General features: G+C 45.8%; 1 protein-coding gene across 1 annotated transcript in view; it reads right to left on the reverse strand.

The window, feature by feature from the left end:
* Positions 1 to 21,163, reverse strand: part of NUDCD1 (NudC domain containing 1) — a 164,855-nt gene that overhangs the window by 37,187 nt on the left and 106,505 nt on the right. Inside the window, exon 6 of the mRNA XM_068237918.1 lies at positions 8,661 to 8,868. Coding sequence (XP_068094019.1) covers positions 8,661 to 8,868 — 208 coding nt within the window. The remainder of the gene's footprint in view (positions 1 to 8,660; positions 8,869 to 21,163) is intronic.

The following is a 21,163-nucleotide window of genomic DNA, read 5'->3' on the forward strand; positions in this document are numbered from 1 at the left end:
CTGATCAGAGAGGGATCGTATGACTGCCTTTACTGCAAACAGATTGTGAATCGATTTCAGCCTGAAACCGATCACAATCTGTGGAGCTGCCGCCGCACCCCCCCCCTCCCCCCTGCATACATTACCTTTTCCGGCCGGCACGAGTCCCCGCTGTCACCGCTGTCTTCTTCTCCGCTCCGGGCTCCAGACCGTTCCTGCAGCTACTCAACTTCCTTTCCAGGGGAAGTTTAAACAGTAGAGGGCGCTCTACTGTTTAAACTTCCTGCCAGGACAGGAAGTTCTGTGTAGCTGCAGCCAGTCCAGAACCCAGCGCGGAAAGAAGACTCGCCAGGGGACTCGCGCCGGCCGGAACAGGTAATGTATACCCGCTGTATTGCATCGGTCGTCGGGTATTCGAACGCCGCTATCGACGCACTCCCGACCCGCCGGCGATCGAGAAAAATCTTCTAAACGGATGGATCGACGGGAACGATCGATTTTGGATGGAAATCGATCGTTCTGTCAGCGGTGTGCGCGGCGATTTCACAGCCAATTCGATCACTGTGATCGAAACGGCCGTATATCGGCGGGAAAATAGTTAGGTATATGGGCCCCTTAATATTGTTTTTCTGTACAGGAAGAGTTAAGAAACTTCAATTGTTATCTATCTAAAACAAAACTTCTCTGAGCTCTCTAACCCAACTTTGGTCACCTACAGTGCTGTTTTCTGAGGCACTCACACTTCCAAGAAACAGTGAAAGACAACTTCAGATAAGATTTTTACTGCAGGGAAGTTGAAAGGGTCATTAGCTCTGCTCTGTTTCATAGTTTAAAATACAGAGTGTGGTTTGTATTTGCAAATATGATGGAATGATGAAATGCTATAAAAAAAAAAAAAAAAAAAAAAAAAAAAAAAGCTATACACCTGAAAATGCTAACATGACTCTTTTCTTTGCTAATAATGTTCTATCAATTATCTGTACTACACATACAATTCATCATGTTTTTTTTTTCGGTTCAGTGTCACTTTAACTCTGGGGTCTGGTATGAGTTTTCTGAGAATGGGCGGTGGTTAGATTTCTGGATACAGCACTAAGATGCTGCGAGAAAAGGTCACAAAAGCAGGAGAAAATGAAATGACTGAAGATGTACCTGTCAGTTGGCGCCCAGGGCTGTGCCGTCACTTCTGCGAAATTGCTGCAAAAATGACTGTATCAATAATACAGAAAAGGCTAAGTGGCGCCACACAAAGAATACAGGGATCAGGACAATGCCTATTATTACAGTAATATCAGTCGGCAGGATGGCGGCATAAGAGCGAACGCTGGAAATGCAGAGGACAATGGAAGAGTGCAACCCCATGAAAAGGTGGCGGATAAAACCAGAGCACTCTGGGTAAAAAAGACACCTCATCAGATAAATCGCTGCTTTATCCCATAGCAGGGGTCACTCAACAAACCCCCAATTAAAGCACTATCCGTCTGCAACGCGCAGAGATCACCGCCCCAGCCGGCTGTACAGAAGACGATTTGACTGATGGAAGAAACGTTTCATCCGTAGCGGTGAAGAGCGTGTCTTCCCTGGAAGCATTTTATCCCATCATCAGAGACAGGTTCTCTTTCATGGCGTATTAACGAGGCCACACCGATCAGACAGACAGAGGAACGCTTTCATGAACGATTTTACAGCCTGCAAAGATGCTGCGCACGGTTCTCTGCACGCCGCCGGTGAAACCGCGCTCTGATTACCATGCATTTATACGCGGAGGATTCAAGGGCAGAGGAAACAGCCTGCAGGCCGCTTTACAAGACTCCGCACAAAGGAAATGGCAGAGGAGAAACGTTACCTGCGGATCAACACTTCTCTCGTAGTAACTGAAAGTGACCCTACAGTACACATGGGGAAAACATAACTCAGAGGTCACCTCCAATGAAAACTGCACAACAGGAAGTTTTCCACAACCATGTCCAGTAGAACTATTACTGCTACTTCACCAAAAAATGGACATTATTGTTAAAAGCACCACCACCACCCATCTGCAGGACCGCTTTGGTTGTTTTTGCCCAAAGGCTCTGTGAAAATGTCTGGAGCTCTGTGGCCACCCCCACCTGTGTTGCCATGGCCCGCCCCCAGCTCGGCCTCCGCACCCTGAAAGGCATCTGCTGAGCTGGGGGCTGGCTGAGGCAACCAGGGCTGTGGAGTCGGTACAAAAATCATCCGACTCCTCATTTTATGAAACCACCGACTGACTCCAGGTACCCAAAATTGCTGCGACTCCTTTAGGTGCCCATACATGATACAATTTTTCATTTTTTTGATTAGATAATTTAGTTCGATTATTCAGTTAGATCGAATATAAAGATTTTTCCAGCATGTACGATCAGATTTTTCTCGAAAAAAAAACAGGACAATCATTCGAATTTCTTGATCGAAAAAAAAAAATATTTTCAACTTTCATTCGATTCGATCATTTAGATCAGGGGTAGGGAACCTATGGCTCGGGAGCCAGATGCGGCTCTTTTGATGGCTACATCTGGCTCATATACAAATCAGTAGGGGTTTATTCACTAAGCTACACTGCTCAATCAGCGCAGCTTAGTGTGGCAGCACAAGTAACATTTTCAAAGTAGGCACACTACTGCTGTAACATGCACTACTAACTTACTCACACTCCCCCCAATACTAACGGCTGCTCCAATTGTCCCACTCTGGACCCTGTCCGGTCCAGTGACTTTGTAGGACGAGATCCTTGCACTTTGATTGGCCCAATAGGCTGCCTGTCACTTGAAATTGCTGATGTTGCTAAGAGCCAAGAGAAGCTGAAGATATGTCTGACACTTCTGCTGCCTGGAAGATCAATTGTATACACATCACCATAGCAACAGGGATGTGAGCCCTCTACTGCGCATGCACGCTGTCCCAGTTTGAAACATATTGTATGGCTCTCAGGGAAATACATTTTAAAATATGTGGGGTTTATGGCTCTATCAGCCAAAAAGGTTCCTGACCCCTGATTTAGATCAAATAAACGGGAAAAATTGAACGTGTTTATTGTATCGTGTATGGGCACCATAAGTCTAATTTTTACAAAGGCTATGGATCTGGTTCAAAAATCATCCGACTCCAGGTACCCAAAATTGCTCAGACTCCTCGACTCCACAGCCCGGGAGGGAACACAGATGGGTGTGGCCACAGAGTTCCGGATTTCTCCAGAGAGCTTCCATGGCTTCCTTACTCTCTTGCACACCATATTGGCAGTTGAACCAAGCAACTGTCATTAAGTAAATGCTTTTGAACATAAGGGAAACCCTGAGAATCCCCTATGAGGAGATAAACTAGTCCAAAACCTGTCAGATCTGTTAGACTATTGTAAGTGACAGTGAGATTGCGAAAAAAAAAGTAATTTATAGTGCATTTTACTCAGGAACAAAAAAAACAACAACATGATAGTGATCCTTTAGGCTGCTTTCCCATACGGACGTTGCGTTCTGTGCGACGTTAAGGTGGTACAACGTGTCCCTAACGCAACACATGGTGGTGTTATATTTGGCCGTTAAATAGAGCCGCGTTATGAGTCTCTTGGTGCGCCGTTTTCGTTCTATACTGATAGAATGAAAACGGCGCATGCGTAAAAAACAAAAACAAAAAAATAAACAGACATTACTGAGCATGTGCAAACAATGTAACGCAGCTAAATAGGAGTATAACGCACAGCATGCTGCACTTTCATTTAACATGCAGCGTTATACTCCTACGCAACATGTGCACTGTGAACAGCACATTGATTTTTCATTGCTGTGAGTTGGGCTGCGTTACAGGCTGCTGTAACGTGGGACTTTAACGTCCCACTGTGAAAGCAGCCTAAAAGCAATCCTGAAAAGAAAAATTAAAATCAAAATACACCTGTCATACTTTCCTCCAGTGTAGTCTACACTGTCTCTAGTGTAGTCACTATCTCTTTCTCCTCTCCTGTGTTCTGTGTGTCCACTGTGATCGATTGAATTCTCCGTCCTCCATTTTAAAAATGGCGATGACCCCTAACAGCTTCCTGGTCAGCACACTGAAACTGTAATATCGCCCATGTGAGCCATAGGGAAACACAGACATTACCTTGCACACCAGCTGTCCTTTCAGTTATAATAACTGACAGCAACTGATATATTTCAGTTCGGACAAAATCTTGTCAGAACTAGAAGGAATCGCTGTAAGAAGAGAATGGTGAGCTTCTGAGAGGAACTGACGGCCAGGCACAGTGGGACGCGAAAGTTTGGGCAACCTTGTTAATCGTCATGATTTTTCTGTATAAGTCGTTGGTTGTTACGATAAAAAATGTCAGTTAAATATATCACATTATAGGAGACACACACAAAGAAATTTGAGAAGTGAAATGAAGGTTATTAGATTTACAGAAAGTGTACAATAATTGTTTGAACAAAATTAGGCAGGTACATAAATTTGGGCACCAAAAAAGAGAAATGAAACCAATAATTAGTAGATCCTCTTTTTGCAGAAATTACAGCCTTGAAACGCTTCCTGTGGGTTCCAATGAGAATCTGGATTCTGGTTGAAGGTATTTTGGAGCATTCCTCTTTACAAAACATCTCTAGTTCATTCAGGTTTGATGGCTTCTGAGCATGGACAGCTCTCTTTATCTCACACCACAGATTTTCAGTTATATTCAGGTCTGGGGACTGAGATGGCCATTTCAGAACGCTGTATTTGTTCCTCTGCATGGATGCCTTAGTGGATTTTGAGCAGTGTTTAGGGTCGTTTTCTTGTTGAAAGATCCAGACCCGGCGCAGCTTCAGCTTTGTCACTGATTCCTGGACATTGGTCTCCAGAATCTGCTGATACTGAGTGGAATCCATGCGTCCCTCAACTTTGACAAGATTCCCAGACCCTGCACTGGCCACACAGCCCCACAGCATGATGGAACCACCACCATATTTTACTGTAGGTAGCAGGTGTTTTTCTTGAAATGCTGTATTCTTTTTCCTCCATGCATAAAGCCCCTTGTTATGCTTAAATAACTCAATTTTAGTTTCATCAGTCCACAGCACCTTACTCCAAAATGAAGCTGGCTTGTCCAAATGTGCCTCAAGCGGCTCGGTTTGTGCTGTGGGTAGAGAAAAGGCTTCCTCTGCATCACTCTCGCATACAGCATCTCCTTGTGTAAAGTGCGCCGAATGGTTGAACGATGCACATTGACTCCATCTGCAGCAAAATGATGTTGTAGGTCTTTGGTGCTGGTCTGTAGGTTGACTGACTGTTCTCACCATTCGTCGCTTCTGTTTATCCGAGATTTTTCTTGTTCTGCCACTTTGAACCTTAACTTGAACTGAGCCTGTGGTTTTCCATTTCCTCAATATGTTCCTAACTGTGGAAACAGACATCTGAAATCTCTCAGACAGCTTTCTGTATCCTTCCCCTAAACCATGATGATGAACAATCTTTGTCTTCAGGTCATTTGCGAGTTGTTTTGAGACACCCATGTTGCTACTCTTCAGAGAAAATGAAAAGAGGAGGGAAACTTACAATTGACACCCTTAAATACTCTCTCTCATAATTGGATCCACCTGTGTATGTAGGTCAGGGGTCACTGAGTTTACCAAGCCAATTTAAGTTCCAATAATTCGTTCTAAAGGTTTTGGAATCAATAAAATAACAACAGTGCCCAAGTTTATGCACCTACCTAATTGTGTTTAAATAATTATTGTGCACTTTCTGTAAAGTCAATAAACTTCATTTCACTTCTCAAATATCACTGTGTGTGTCTCCTATATGATATATTTAACTGACATTTTTTTATCGTAACAACCAGCGATTTATACAGGAAAATCATGACGATTAACATGGCTGCCCAAACTTTCACATCCCACTGTAAGTAATATTCATTTGCAGGTACATCATGTGCTAATTTGCAATAATTTTACTCGGTGCAGGTTCTCTTTACAATTCACAAACAATTTCCTAGTATGTGGGAAGCTTTAGGTAAGACATACAGCCAGGAGCTTGTCATCCTCTTCAACAAAGCTCTGCGGTGGAGGAACATCGATGTATAGAGCATCCAGCTGCTGCCTCACTATACAACAGATGAGCATATAGCTTTCATAACGCAATATTGGTAATAGCACAGGGGAAATCAGTACCTTGCGTTTCCTGTAGCCCTGTCATTTTCCCAGTTCTGCCCACTGCTGGTAATGATCTTCCTCTATGATTACGAAACACGGGAACCGCGGTCCCACCGTTCTCCAACACAATGAGCTGGTGATAGAACATTACATGACTGCTGCGTCACGCTACTATCACAAGCACAACACCGGTAATGTAGACATTATGAGAACATTGTACCACCACTCTTATCTATACATCAGTATGTTTAGGAAGAAATTACAGGGTCAGGTATGACGCAAGCAGAGGGACAATGAGACATTTTCCAGCAATACATGGTGAACATGATGTGCTATATGGACACCAGGCCTCATTTATAGTTGTGTAGGAAGAAAATGCTACCCAGCTGACCAATCAGATGCTTCCAATCGTGCTGGCATGAGACACCAGCAGAGAGAAACGGACATCCTGGTTGGCTGTAGCAAATACCTCAGAGGAACTCTACTGAAAGATGAAAGGAGAGAAGTGCCTAGACCCCATAGGAAAAAAGACACAGAGACAACGGAGATGGTTGGGGAGGACCCTTCCAACCTCAGTACGGTGGGGTTGTAGTACGTAGAAAGGGGTAAAAAGTTGCTCAATGCTGCTGGCTATTTTCCCTTTTTGGCACTTGTATTGGCCTGAGGAAGTGGGCTTAGAAACACGAAACATGTTGCCTATGCTGAATAAACATTTTGTCTTACAAGATTGAAGTTACTGAGGTAAGCCACCTCAATCATTAATGTTTTTGGTGTTGTAAGCCTAGTTTTATCTAGATCTGGTTGACTCTTTACCTCTTTGTGTTTACTGAAAGATTATAGTAGGTTGCAAAAAAATAGGCTCTAACCTAGTTTTGGGGACCCAGCAGAAAACCTCATAGGGAAAGTCCTCTAACGTGATTGGGTGGGTGGCACCCTTTCAAACGTCTAAGTTTCAGATAGGTTATAATAAACTACGCCCACAGTATTTGGCCAATCACGATGCTTAGTGCTGTAGAGGGTGCTGTGATTAAAGAACTATTTACTATGAGATTTCCTGCTAGGTCCCCTAAACCAGACTAGCGCCAACAAATAAATGAATACATTGCAAAGTAAGAAGTTAAAAAATAGAAGATAGATCAAGAAATGATTGATATTTGCCGTGTAGTTCATTCATGTTGCTTGATCGGCACTGGGTGTCAAATACCCTATGTACGCCATTGCGAAGTGTGCAGTCGCTGACTTCCAGAGGGTCCCTGGCAGCTGTGGTCTCTAAGAGGACACAGGAAGCCTCTTCATAGCCAATCTATCTTTTTTTGTTAGCATTTGCACCGGGTTCTCTTTAAAGGAAACCGGAGAGAAGTAAAATAAAAAAATGATACATACCTGGGGCTTCCTCTTGCCCCCTTCAGGCTGATCACTCCCTCGCCGCCTTCCACGCCGCCTGGATCTTCTAATAGGCGGCCGGGTAATGCCGCCAGTCGGGACCTACTGCACATGCACGGTCTGGACATGCACCCTATCGTGCTCCTGTCACCGGGAAAGTTGTACGCCTGCACAGTACTAATGTGCAGGCGCAAAATGTTCCCGGGCACAGGAGCGCGAGGGGGAAGCATGCGCGACCGGACTGCGCCGACCGGCAGGAATACTGCACTGCCTACTGGAGGATCCAGGCGGCCCGGGAAGACTGTGAAGCACCAATCAGCCTGAAGGGGGCTGGAGGAAGCCCCAGGTATGTATAAGTGTTTTATTTTATTTGTCTCAGGTAGAACTTTAAATAGGAACTTCAGCCCAAACAGACATACTGTCATTAAGTTACATTAGTTATGTTAATTAAAATAAATAGGTAATATAATCTCTTACCCACCCTGTTTGAAAAGAACAGGCAGAGGTTTGTAATTTAATGGGGCAGCCATCTTTTTGTTTGATCGGAGGTGACAGGGAGCATGAGACACAGTTCCAACTGTCCTGTGTCCTGATCACCAATCCCAGATGCTAGGCAACGAGATCATCAGAAATCCCATCATGCTTTGCACAGCATCAGGGGAAAAATTCCCGGGCAGTTTTCTTTGATGGGGCGGAGCTTAGCTTCTAAGCAGCTAAAAATTAAGCTTGGGTATGAAAAACAAAGTTCTGATGCTGTGAACCTGTTAAAGAAACACCAAGCCTTTTCAGTGCTGCTGAGTAGATTTTTAGTCTGGAGGTTCACTTTAAGCACAGGATCTTTTTTTGTTGTTTATTTTTTAATAATCAGATAGGTTGAGAAAGACTGGGGCAGAGTAAACCTGCTAACTGTACCCAGCTTACCACAACATAGAGGACAAAAAAAACTAAAATACAGAAAAAAAAAAAAAAAAGTGGAGGGCGGATTTTGTTTTGATGCTTCTGCAAATTTCTCTTTCATTACAAAAATCATTGAAGACCGCCAGACGACGGGCCTGTGTATAGAGGAGGGGGGCAATCAGACTATTCATGGCACATAACGTACAGTAATGATGTACTCGGCAATATCCAGCGCACCGCCGCTTTAAGCTCTCTTGTTCTCTCCATTACCTTCTTTCATCTTTCAGGACCCAAGTGCTGCTTTCATGATCAATGAGGGAGTGCAGAGGCCCTTTCAGGAACGGTGGCTGCTCATTTAATGAGATGCTGATTTGGGTGGGGGAGAAATGGATCCGAATGTCCTTTTTGGTGGCTCCCTCAGGGATGGCGAATGTGAGCGTCACGTCGTCAGCGGTCTGCTGCCAGACATACAAGGGTGCTGCAAGACAATCCAGACACAGAGAGGGCATTAAAGAGGGGCTCTAGACCAGCAGATGACACGAACATGACTAGTTCATACAGTAATGAGCTGAATAAAGAATGAGGACATGCAATTTAAAGCAAACCTATAAGAGAAGAAAAAAAGTTATGAGATTATGAAGTGTATGTGTAGTACGGATAATGAATAGAACATAAGTAGCAAAATTATTTTCAGTTATCTGTATATTCTGGAGTATAAAGGCAGCCATACACTGGTCGATGTGCCATCAGATCGACCAGCTGACAGATCCCTATCTGATCGAATCTGATCAGAGAGGGATCGTATGGCTGCCTTTCCTGCAAACAGATTGTGAATCGATTTCAGCCTGAAACCGATCACAATCTGTTGTGGTGGTGCTGCCGCCGCTCCCCCCGCCGGTATACATTACCTGAGGCTGGCTCCCGGGCGTGATGTCCCCGTCATGTGGCACCTCCGGCTCCGGCATCCGCATAGAACTTACGCTATCACACCAGTGACAGCGGAAGTTCAAATAGAGCGCCCTCTAGTTGTACTTCCGCTGTCACTGGCATGACAGCGGAAGTTATACGAGGATGCCGGAGGCGCCATGACGGGAGCAGTGACGGACGGGATGCCCGGGAGCCAGCCTCAGGTAATGTATACCTGATCGGATCGGCCGCCGCTAGCGACGCGCTCCCTACCCGCGGGCGATCGAGGGTAATTTCCCGCACGGCGCGATCGACGGACCGATCCGATTTCGGGAGGAAATCGGATCGGCGGGTGCGTGTTGCGCGAACGATTGGCAGCAGATTCGATCCCAGTGATCGAATCTGCTGTCGAAACTGCCGCAAATCGGGCCAGTGTATGGCCACCTTTAGACTACTTTTTAACCCTTGAAAATCATCTGAAAAGTCAGGGGTGGTCTTATACGCTGGATGTCATTGATGCCGGGTGGTACGCCCTATCCTGTTACCGACTCTCAGATCTCGTTGCTGAGGACTGTAGTGAAGCAGCGCAGGCGCACATGTGTGAGATCGGAGAGGCAGAGAAGGAGGTAAATAGGATACAAGGGCGGGCCAGAAGGGTGAAAGAGGCGTGTTTTATGGGCACAGCACGATCTATTCTTCCATACCGCTCTGATAAACAGGTAGACAAGGAGGGCTGACCAATCCACTTAGGGAGAGTTGACCAATCCAACCAGTCAATCTCCTATATACGGTTATATACGGGGTACCAAATACAGTACAGCACCAGTATCTGTTCATACATAGCACCAGTATATTTTTTTTTATTTTTAATTGGTGTGCATTGGAAGGGGGGTAGTCTTATACGGCGAGTATATCCCAAACTCTATATTTTTACTGGAAAAGTTGGGGGGTCGTCTTTTACGCCGGAATATACGGTACCTTTTTTTGTTTTTTTGTTTTTTTAATATAAAATTGAATCAGTCTGTCCTATTTACAGTTTACAAACCACACTCTGTATTTTAAAGTATAAAACAAAGCAGAGTTCATGACCCTTTGAACTTCTCTGCAGTAAAACCTTATCTCAACCTGTCTCTCACTTTCTTGGTTGTTTAAGTGCTTCAGAAAACAGGACTGTATTTGAACCAAGTTGGGTCAGAGAGCTCAGAGAAGCTCTTTTGCATAGATAACGGAGGTTTCTAAACTCTTCCTGTACTGGAAACAATATGAGACTCTTTTCTTTGCCACTAACGTTCTATTTCTTAGCTGTAGTACACATAGAATTCATTATCTCACAAGTTTACTTTCACTTCAGGTTTGCTTTAAATACCTCCAGTAAAGGTAGCATGGCTCAGCCAATACATTAGTTTAAAAAAAATCTACTCCAGAGCTGACACATGCAGGGTGAGGCATGGAGGTCGATTCATAGAGCATGCAGTAATGCAGAAAACAGCTGACTTTACCGAGCACTTAGGAAAATGCCAATACGTAAAAGCTGTTAACGCATGAAAAGCTGAAAGTCCCAAGCAGTGAGGTAAATTAGCGACTTGTGCGGTAATTACCATGTCAGTAAATGGAAATACATAAAAGCTAGAACATGCGGTAAAGCACAGGAAAATTACCGTCATGTTTGATGCGAGACTGGGCAGGGAGCCGTGACTCTGAAGAAGAAGCTTCAAGTGAGCTATGATTGACAGGAGCAGGGAGCCAATAGAAAGAGCTCCTGTCTCATAACAGAACCCTGTGATCGTATCTGATTGGACCCGGAGGCTTTTCCGCAGGACCAGCATTCCTACCCCTTAGGCAACGAGCAGAGGGATTACGGAACAAAAGAGGTTTCCCCTGCCTCCCTTGGCATTTAACCCCTTAAATTCTGTTTGAAAATGCGGATATGCTACTGGGGAAATCATCTAAGCAGGGCATGTGTAACATCTCCTGCAAGTTTATCTCAGCAGTGAGCAGCGGCAGTATAACAAAACATACACATTCGAAGGGATGTCAGGATGCCTCTATTGTAATGCTGTTTCTGCACGGAGAACAGCAAATGGAACAACACCGACAACTCATACTCTTCTGCTGTTGCTTCGGTAAATTACCGGACTCCTTCTGCAACTGTGAAAATTTTCATGAATTAGCACATTAAAGTCTAAATTACCGAATGCGGTATTTTCCCGGCAAGGCCAGATTTTAATTTTTCCGCACAGCCTGTTGTGAGTCCACCCCATTGTGTGTTTAAAGGACTTACGAGGCCAAAATGGCAAAAAAAGCCAAGTACCTGCAAGATGTTTAAATGCACGGAGGACGCCGTCCGCGCCTGTGAAAAGGAAGCAGCTCCGCCGGGTCCCCTTCCTGAGATCGCCCCCCCCCCGTGCTGATCGCGACCCCACAGGCTTTTTTAGCCATTTTGGCCTCGTAAGTCCTTTAAGGTGTACCCAAGATGAAGCTCAGGTACAAAATCATACTTACCTAAGGAGAGAGAGAAGCCTCTGGATCATATAAAAGCTTCCCACACCATCCTCTGGTCCCCCGTCGCAGAGCGCAGAATAGCTACAAGGGCTTGTTGGTAATCTGATAGGGGCCTTGCTTCTCTTACTGCACACCTGAGCAGTAAGCCAGAGCGACTTGTGCACAAGCGGCTCCATGCTATTGCGCAGGCGCGTCCGTGCCAGAAGAGGAGCGTGGCCCCGATCAGCTGGAGGGTCTGCAAGAAGCAACGGGAAAAGGGACGGCAGTGAGGGAAGCCTCAATAAAGGAGAGAGAGGCTTCGCTCTCCTTAGGAAAGTATTCTATATTTTTGTTTGCCCATCTTGTAAATACTATTTGGCACCAATGATCAAACCTAGTCTTTATCAGTCGGAAACTCACACAGCTTTCAGCACATCTATACAAACCTTGAAGAGAAACTCCGACCAAGAATTGAACTTTATCCCAATCAGTAGCGGATACCCCCTTTTACATGAGAAATCTATTCCTTTTCACAAACAGACCATCAGGGGGCGCTGTATGGCTGATATTGTGGTGAAACCCCTCCCACAAGAAACTCTTGAGTACGTACTCCTGGCAGTTTCCTGTCTGGGAACCTTGTTGCATTGTGGGAAATAGCTGTTTACAGCTGTTTCCTACTGCCAAAAAAGCAAGCAGCAGCAGCTACATCACCTGCCAGCAGTAAAAATGTCGCCATGTAATAAATGTCAGAATGTAAATCAGGGATTTAAAAGATTATACAATGGGAAAACACTGACTAAATCATTTATACATAATTATTGTAAAAATAAAGCACTTTTTTTATTACATTATTTTCACTGGAGTTCCTCTAAGATGCTCGGAGCAGTTAAAGTGCAACTGTTAGGCATAAAATCAATTCATTATTTTTATCTGGCAAACAAGTAATAAAGGTGCTAACCGGGCAATCCAAAAGTTAAAAATCACGCTTACTTTTCTTCTCCATAAAACATCACTCCCCAGTTTCCCTGGCTCTTATTTGGTACGTCTGCCGCATAAAGAAGTTGCAGGGCATGCTGGGTTTTCTTTTTTTGCTTCCTTTCTTTGCTTACTTTCCCCTCAGACATAACTAATGCAGCCTGATTGGCTAAAGCCTCTTTCCCTCCTGATTCCCCCTCTCACACCTCTGTTCCTCTCTGATTGGCCAATATTTCTCATGCTGAGACCATGCAATTTCTACTGCAGACCTGGGTGGTAGTGTCTGAAGACTGGAAGGAGGGCGGGCAAAGCATACATAGCTAGAGAAAGGGAGGAAATTATGTAAGGATTGGCTTCAAGATAGACACAGACAAAATGGAAAATCATAAGAAGGATTTTTCCTTTTTCACTAATATAAAAATGTGGATAGTGCAATATATATGTTATGCAAGTAGAGCAAGTATTTATCTACTTATATATGTGTTTTTTTCTGAGATAGCATGGCTGACAGCTCCTCTTTAAGGAATTTATTGCTTCAATCAGTGATACAAGGTGTTTTTTCAGCAGCCATCTCAGTTACAGCAAATAGGGAAATAGGCATATGATTGTATATCTTGAAGTAGCGGCAAAGTAATGGAAGCTATGATTGCAATCATAAGCAAGTACAAATAAGCTGAGATACGCTATGGAAGCATCAATAAACATAAGCAAGCTATAAACAGAGGTAAGCTACACCAAGTATCAGGAACCTATAAAACTAAGGATACAACTTACACTGTATACATAAAACTCTCCAGCTTAACAAGTGTAAATTAGTCACATTCCACTGTAGGTGGGCTGTGGGTGGATGATAGGTGTCAATCACATTATGAGCTTTCTATTGGCTTGTATGATTGACATACCATCCACTGCGCAGGTCCGGAACCAAAGACCATTACTGGGAGATGACCTGTTCCTTGCTATTTCATGGGAGCGGGTTATTGTTCTGAAATAATTATGCCTCCATATGTCGCTCACCTCACGCTCCCTTTAATCACTTCCCCTTGACGAGTAACTACGCCCCCCATATCTTCTTGCAGGGGTGTGCACTTCTGCTCGCCCAACACCCCCCCCCCCCCCGGTGCGCGCTGCTGCCGCCGATCGTTAGCCGGGAGATCAATGAATGGAAACCCAATCTGCAATTTCCCTGATTTTTCCCTGATCATCTTCATCCTTTCTCAACAGGTATGTCTAATAATTTCCATCTTTGAATCTGAACTGCACTGAAATCTGCAACCACACGCTTAATCTCATCCTGAATTGCCTGTGTATGTCTAATAATTTCCATCTTTTGTATTTGATCACTTTTGCTTTCTTGAGCTTCCTATGTAATAGTGTTAGCACCTGAGTAACATTACAGACATTATTGTAATTGCTATTGAATTCTGGCTTTGTTTGATCACACTTTACTTCCTGGTGGCTGGCCTGCAATTTCCATCAAAGCCTGTATCACATACAGATCTGTTTGAACTTGCAGGAGACAAGCTCACCTCTATTAATTAGCATTGTCTGCCAGCTGACCAGGCCTTCTTGATTAGCTCTGTGTATCTAAGGAGAGCTCATTCTTTTGTCGGTTCGCCGACAAATAGGTTCGCTTTCTAAGGGCAGCTTTCAAAGGGCGAAAAAACGAATTTACCCGAATTCAACAGTAATTCAGCAGAAATAAGCACCACATCAAGATAACATTATCTTTGTTGTGATTTACTTGTATTGCTGAATACTATTGCTGTCTAACTAGATCATCTCTGCCTTTGAATCTGAACTGCACAGCCCACAAGCCACTCCACCAAATAAAAACAAACATGAACAATTGCAGGACTTCACCAGGGCTGCCCCTACTCTCTGGAACTCACTCCCTCCAGCCACCAGACTCTCCCCCACCTTTAATACCTTCACACAAGCTCTCAAGACTCACCCTTTCATGCTCGCATACCCCCCTACACCAGCACCATAATATTTTCTGTTAGACACCCTCTCAACAGATGCACCTATTGTCTCCACCCCCACCCTTTAGATTGTAAGCCTCTGGCAGGGCCCTCTCCCTTAGTGTTTCCAGCTTGATTATGCAATCTTACTGACAATCACCCCTTTTGTGGACTAGAACAATCTCTATTTTGACCTATGACAATGTATTATCAAATAATTTGCACGATCTTGTTTTGTTGTGACCCTATCTATCTATTGTGCAGCGCTGCGTAATATGTTGGCGCTATATAAATACAATAAAATAATAATACTAATCTAAAAGTCCTCCTGTGAATGAACACCGCCTTCTATGAGAAGGCGCCTTCATTCATAAAACCCGATACTTACACATCTACGCATTACTTCCAGTAATACTACGCATAAGGAAGTTATGCGTGAGGACATCTTGTGGCCAAAAAGTAAAATTACAGCTAACTTGTCCTGTGGCCCCTACACGCTGCCTAACCTGTCCTGTGGCCCCTACACGCTGCCTAACCTGTCCTGTGCCCCTACACGCTGCCTAACCTGTCCTGTGGCCCCTACACGCTGCCTAACCTGTCCTGTGGCCCCTACACGCTGCCTAACCTGTCCTGTGGCCCCTACACGCTGCCTAACCTGTCCTGTGGCCCCTACACGCTGCCTAACCTGTCCTTTGGCCCCCTACACGCTGCCTAACCTGTCCTGTGGCCCCTAAACACTGCCTAACCTGTCCTGTGGCCCTACACGCTGCCTAACCTGTCCTGTGCCCCCTACACGCTGCCTAACCTGTCCTGTGGCCCTACACGCTGCCTAACCTGCCTTGTGATCCCTACACACTGCCTAACCTGTCCTGTGCCCCCTACATGCTGCCTAACCTGTCCTGTGCTGAGCCCCCTACACACTGCCTAACCTGTCCTGTGCCCCCTACACACTGCCTAACCTGTCCTTTGGCCCCCTACACGCTGCCTAACCTGTCCTGTGGCCCCTACACGCTGCCTAACCTGTCCTGTGCCCCTACACGCTGCCTAACCTGTCCTGTGCCCCCTACACGCTGCCTAACCTGTCCTGTGGCCCCTACACGCTGCCTAACCTGTCCTGTGGCCCCTACACGCTGCCTAACCTGTCCTGTGCCCCCTACACGCTGCCTAACCTGTCCTGTGGCCCCTACACGCTGCCTAACCTGTCCTGTGGCCCCTACACGCTGCCTAACCTGTCCTGTGGCCCTACACGCTGCCTAACCTGCCTTGTGGTCCCTACACGCTGCCTAACCTGTCCTTTGGCCCCCTACACGCTGCCTAACCTGTCCTGTGGCCCCTACACACTGCCTAACCTGTCCTGTGGCACCTATAGCTGGCTAAACTATACTGGGGGCACCTATATGTGGCTACCTATACTGGGGGAACTCATACTCACCATCAGTGTGCTGATCCATCGTTGTGTATTGAAAATCGTGAATTGAATCGAAATCGCAATTTCTGACAGAAATCGTGCAATTCAATGTTTTCCTAAAATCGTACAGGCCTAGTCATGGCCGTGTAACGTATTATGCAAAACTAAGATCCCTGTGCACACTGGTACTGGGGCAGATATGGGGACAGAAAGCTCTATTCCTTTCTATCAGAATTACTCTATACAAAGCTCATCATCAAATCTCCTTCCCCACAGTAGGCTATGGCGGTGACACAGTTCCCTGGAGCTCTAATGCAGCCATTATGGAGTCTCTGGTACCGAGGCCTTGTTGACATGTCACTACGGCAGTGTTGTTCTTTCATCTCCATTAAAGAACAGAGATATGGTCTTCCTGTTCCCAGATGTAAGGATATCTTATTCCTTCTCACCAGTGTCATCTCAGACTACCGGAAAGATTTCGCAACTTCTAAACTTTGAGAAGAAAATAAATTGCAAACATTGAACAGAGTTTTTGGTGTTTCAAATGTTACATATATAAGGAATCACTGTCAGTATAAATCGCTGAAAAAATGTGTACAGCATACCTCTATTTTGATTTCTTTGGACCAAGCTGGATCCACATACCTCTGTGCGTTGTCCGCACCGCTCCTTTGTGGCCACCGGTCCTGAAGCTTGGGTCAAAAAGGAAATACCATAGAAGAGGGCAGCCTCTGGTTTGTATGGATGCTTCCAGGGTCCTCCTCGCTTCTGTTGCAGCTTGCCGAGGCCCTAAGAGCCACCATGCTGCACCCACCCAAGCAGTAGCATGGAGCCAATCATGCATGAGCATTTTACTGTGAAGGTGTGGCCGCACTCATGCAGGTGCAGTACGGCCCGAGCAGATTACTGACGACAAGCTCTTCTTGGAAATCTTTTAGGGGGTCTGCGAGCAGCAACAGGGGACAAGAGGATGGCGTGGAAAGCCTCTACAGGATTCAAAGTCTTCCTTCTTCTTAGGCAAGTATTTCATTTTCGACACAAGCTTCAGGTGGGGTACACTTAAAGAGAAACTCCAACCTAGAATTGAACTTTATCCCAATAAGTAGCTGATACCCCCCTTTTACATGAGAAATATAATGCTTTTCACAAACAGACCATCAGGGGGTGCTGTATGAGTGATTTTGTGCTGAAACCCCTCCCACAAGAAGCTCTGAGTACCGCGGTACTCTGGGCAAACTGCCACAATGTAACAATGTTCACAGACAGGAATTAGCTGTTTACAGCTGTCTCTAACAGCCAAAACAGCTAGGAGCAGCTACATAACCTGCCCACAGTAACAATGTCACCATGTAATAAATGTCAGAATGTAAATCGGGGAGAGGAAAGATTTTACAATGAGCAAACGCTGACTTAATCATTTATACATAATTATGGTAAAAAATTAAGCACTTTTTTTACTACATTATTTTCACTGGAGTTCCTCTTTAAAAGACAAAGTTCCCCAACCCTGTCCTCAAGGCCCACCAACAGTACATGTATTGCAGGAAACCACACACAATCACAGGTGGGGTAATTAGTGTCTAAGCAGAGCTGATTAGCTACCTCTGTGGATGTATACAAAACATGCACTGTTGGTGGGCTTTGAGGACAGGTAGTGGATAGAGCAAGGAAGAGGAGGGAATGGTTGGACGATGGGAGGGGACATTGCACCAAGCCTACCCCTTCCTGTCTCAGGCCTAGTTCACACTAGGTCCGGAAACGTATCCGTGGCTCCGTTTTTCAGCCCAGGTCAAGACCGGAGCCACGGATAGCAATGTTAAAAATATCAGCAGTCTTCATCCTCCCCCCCCCCCCCCCAAAAAAAAAACCCACGGATCTGTCTGCGTTTGCAGGGACCCGTTTTCAAAACCTGAACGGACGGTTCGGATTTGCTGCATTTTCACGGACCCCGGATACACGGAGGAGTAGTGAAGATGAATGGGAAAACGGATCCCCCTCCACACAGGCAGAAATGGACACAGAAACGGATCTGTTTCTGTGTCACAGTCTATGGGTGAGAGGGGGCCGCCATGCTAGAGGGGGAAGCAGTCAGGATGGGGGTGGCAGCGGGGTCCCCTCCCTCCCCCTCACCTGGGTCCCCCCTCCCCCTCCAGCTAGTTTTACATTTAAAATCAATATAATGTAGCAGGCGGCGAGCGGGGAACTTACCTCCATGCACACCACCACTGCCACATCACTTCCTGTAATGCAGTCCTCTGATTGGACGGCATTACAGGAAGTGAGGCGGCGAGTGGTAGAGCGCAAGGTGGTAAGTTCCCCGCTCGCCGCCTGTTACATTATATTGATTTTAAATGACTTTTAAATTATTGAAACTAGCTGGAGGGGGAGCGGGAAAGGTGGACCCAGGTGAGGGAGGGACCGACGCCCCTCCCCAGCGCTGCCCCCTTCCAGCATGCTTTATAAGCATGCTTTAGAAGCATGCTTTATAAGCAGGCTGAGCAGTGAAGAATGAAACAGAGAGAAGGGTAGGTGTTTACTGTAATGTTCCCACTGATATATATGGTAAAATACATGAGGGTGCTTTGTCTCTGGCTCACTTTAAAGAGAAACCGTGACCAAGAATTGAACTTCATCCCAATCAGTAGCTGATACCCCCTTTCCCATGAGAAATCTATTTCTTTTCACAAACAGATCATCAGGGGGGGGGGGGGGGGGGGGCTCTGTATGGCCGATATTGTGGTGAGACGCCTCCCACAAGAAACTCTGAGGACCATGGTCCTGCCAGTTTCCTGTCTGTGAACCTTGTTGCATTGTGGGAAATAGCTGTTTATAGCAATAAAAATGTCACCATGTGGTAAATGTCCGAATGTAAATCAGGGATTTAAAAGATTTTACAATGGGCAAACACTGACTAAATCGTGTATACATAATTATTGTACAAATGAAGCACTTTTTTTTATTACATTATTTTTACTGGAGTTCCTCTTTAAACAGCGGAGAAACAGTGAGAGACAGCTAGATATTAGGTTTTACTGAAGGAAAGTTCAAAGGGTCATTATTTCTGCTTCGTTTTGTAACTTAACATACAGAGTGTGGTTTCTAAATTGCAAATGTAACAGAACGATGCAAAGTTATAAAAAAATAAAAAATAAAATAAAAGCTATATACTGTAACTGAAAATTAAAATATGAGACTCTTCTCTTTGCTAGCAATGTTCTATTTCGTTATCCGTACTACACATACAATTCATTAGATCATACATTTGTGTTTTTTGCTACAGGTTTGCTTTAAAAGCCTGACCTGTGGGAATCATGGAACAGAACAGGAATACACGGCTGTTAGTCTCTAATGAAGTTTGCTGAGAACTTTGCAGTTTTCCCTCCTCCAGATGATTAGCGCTGCCGGTGTTATTAGCCAGGACAATGCGCGGTTACTTGGGGCTGGCCTAATAGGAGATAATGTGCACTCTGCACCTATATGAAAAACGGAAAAATTATATCTTGTCAAGCCAGAAGGATAAAAAACCAAGCAGAAAAATACAAACCCTTTTATTGTCAGCAACTACAAAGCACTTGGATTGCCAGCCATAGGTTACATCGACTTAAATGGGAGTAATTGGGCTCTGCAATGTCCACCATTGTCTGGGTAATTTCACCCTGAAAAGAACGCTGTAATTACACTGCCGCTGTGACATCACTGCTGGGACGGAGATTAACAATTAGCTGCTGTTATGGTTTAATGTGCGGCAGCCGTTGTGGTAGGTCAATGCGATATCGCAGAAACACAAGTCCTTCTGAAGCTTTCTCACAGCAATATGGCCGCACTGCTGTAAACTGTCACATGTGAGCCACCTGCTACACTATGGGCTGAGTACGACTCCGGGGGTGTCCTAGCAATATGGCCGCACTGCTGTAAACGGTCACATGCGTGCCACCTGCTACACTATGGGCTGATGTACGACTCCGAGGGTGTCCTAGCAATATGGCCGCACTGCCGTCACATGTGAGCGACCTGTTACACTACATGCTGATGTATGACTGCAGGGGTGTCCTAGCAATATGGCCGCACTGCCGCCACCGGTCACATGTGAGCCACCTGCTACACTATGGGCTGAGTACGACTCCGGGGGTGTACTAGCAATATAGCCGTACTGTCGCCACCGGTCACATGTGAGCGACCTGTTACACTACATGCTGATGTACGACTCCGGGGGTGTCCTAGCAATATGGCCGCACTGCCGTCACATGTGAGCCACCTGCTACACTACAGGCTGATGTACGACTCCGGGGGTGTCCTAGCAATATGGCCGCACTGCCACCAAATGTGAGCCACCTGCTACACTACATGCTGATGTATGACTCCAGGGGTGTCCTAGCAATATGGCCGCACTGCCGCCACCGGTCACATGTGAGCCACCTGCTACACTACAGCCTGATGTACGACTCCGGAGGTGTCCTAGCAATATGGCCACACTGCCATCACCGGTCACATGTGAGCCACCTGCTACACTACGGGCTGATGTACGACTCGGGGGGTGTCCTGGCAATATGGCCGCACTGCAGTCACCGGTCACATGTGAGCCACCTGCTACACTACAGGCTGATGTATGACTCCGGGGGTGTCCTAGCAATATGGGCGCACTGCCGCCACCAGTCACATGTGAACGACCTGCTACACTACATGCTGATGTGTGACTCCAGGGGTGCCCTAGCAATATGGCCGCACTGCCGCCACTGGTAACATGTGAGCGACCTGCTACACTACGGCCTGATGTACGACTCCGGGGGTGTCCTAGCAATATGGTCGCACTTCCACCACCGGTCACATGTGAGCCACCTGCTACAATACAGGCTTATGTACGACTCCGGGGGTGTCCTAGCAATATGGCCGCACTGCCACCACCTGTCACATGTGAGCCACCTGCTACACTACAGCCTGATGTGCGACTCCCGGGGGTGTCCTAGCAATATGGCCGCACTGCCGCCACCGGTCACATGTGAGCCACCTGCTACAATACAAGCTTATGTACGACTCCGGGG

Source organism: Hyperolius riggenbachi, chromosome 5, assembly GCF_040937935.1.
Source record: "Hyperolius riggenbachi isolate aHypRig1 chromosome 5, aHypRig1.pri, whole genome shotgun sequence".
Lineage (NCBI taxonomy): Eukaryota > Metazoa > Chordata > Amphibia > Anura > Hyperoliidae > Hyperolius > Hyperolius riggenbachi.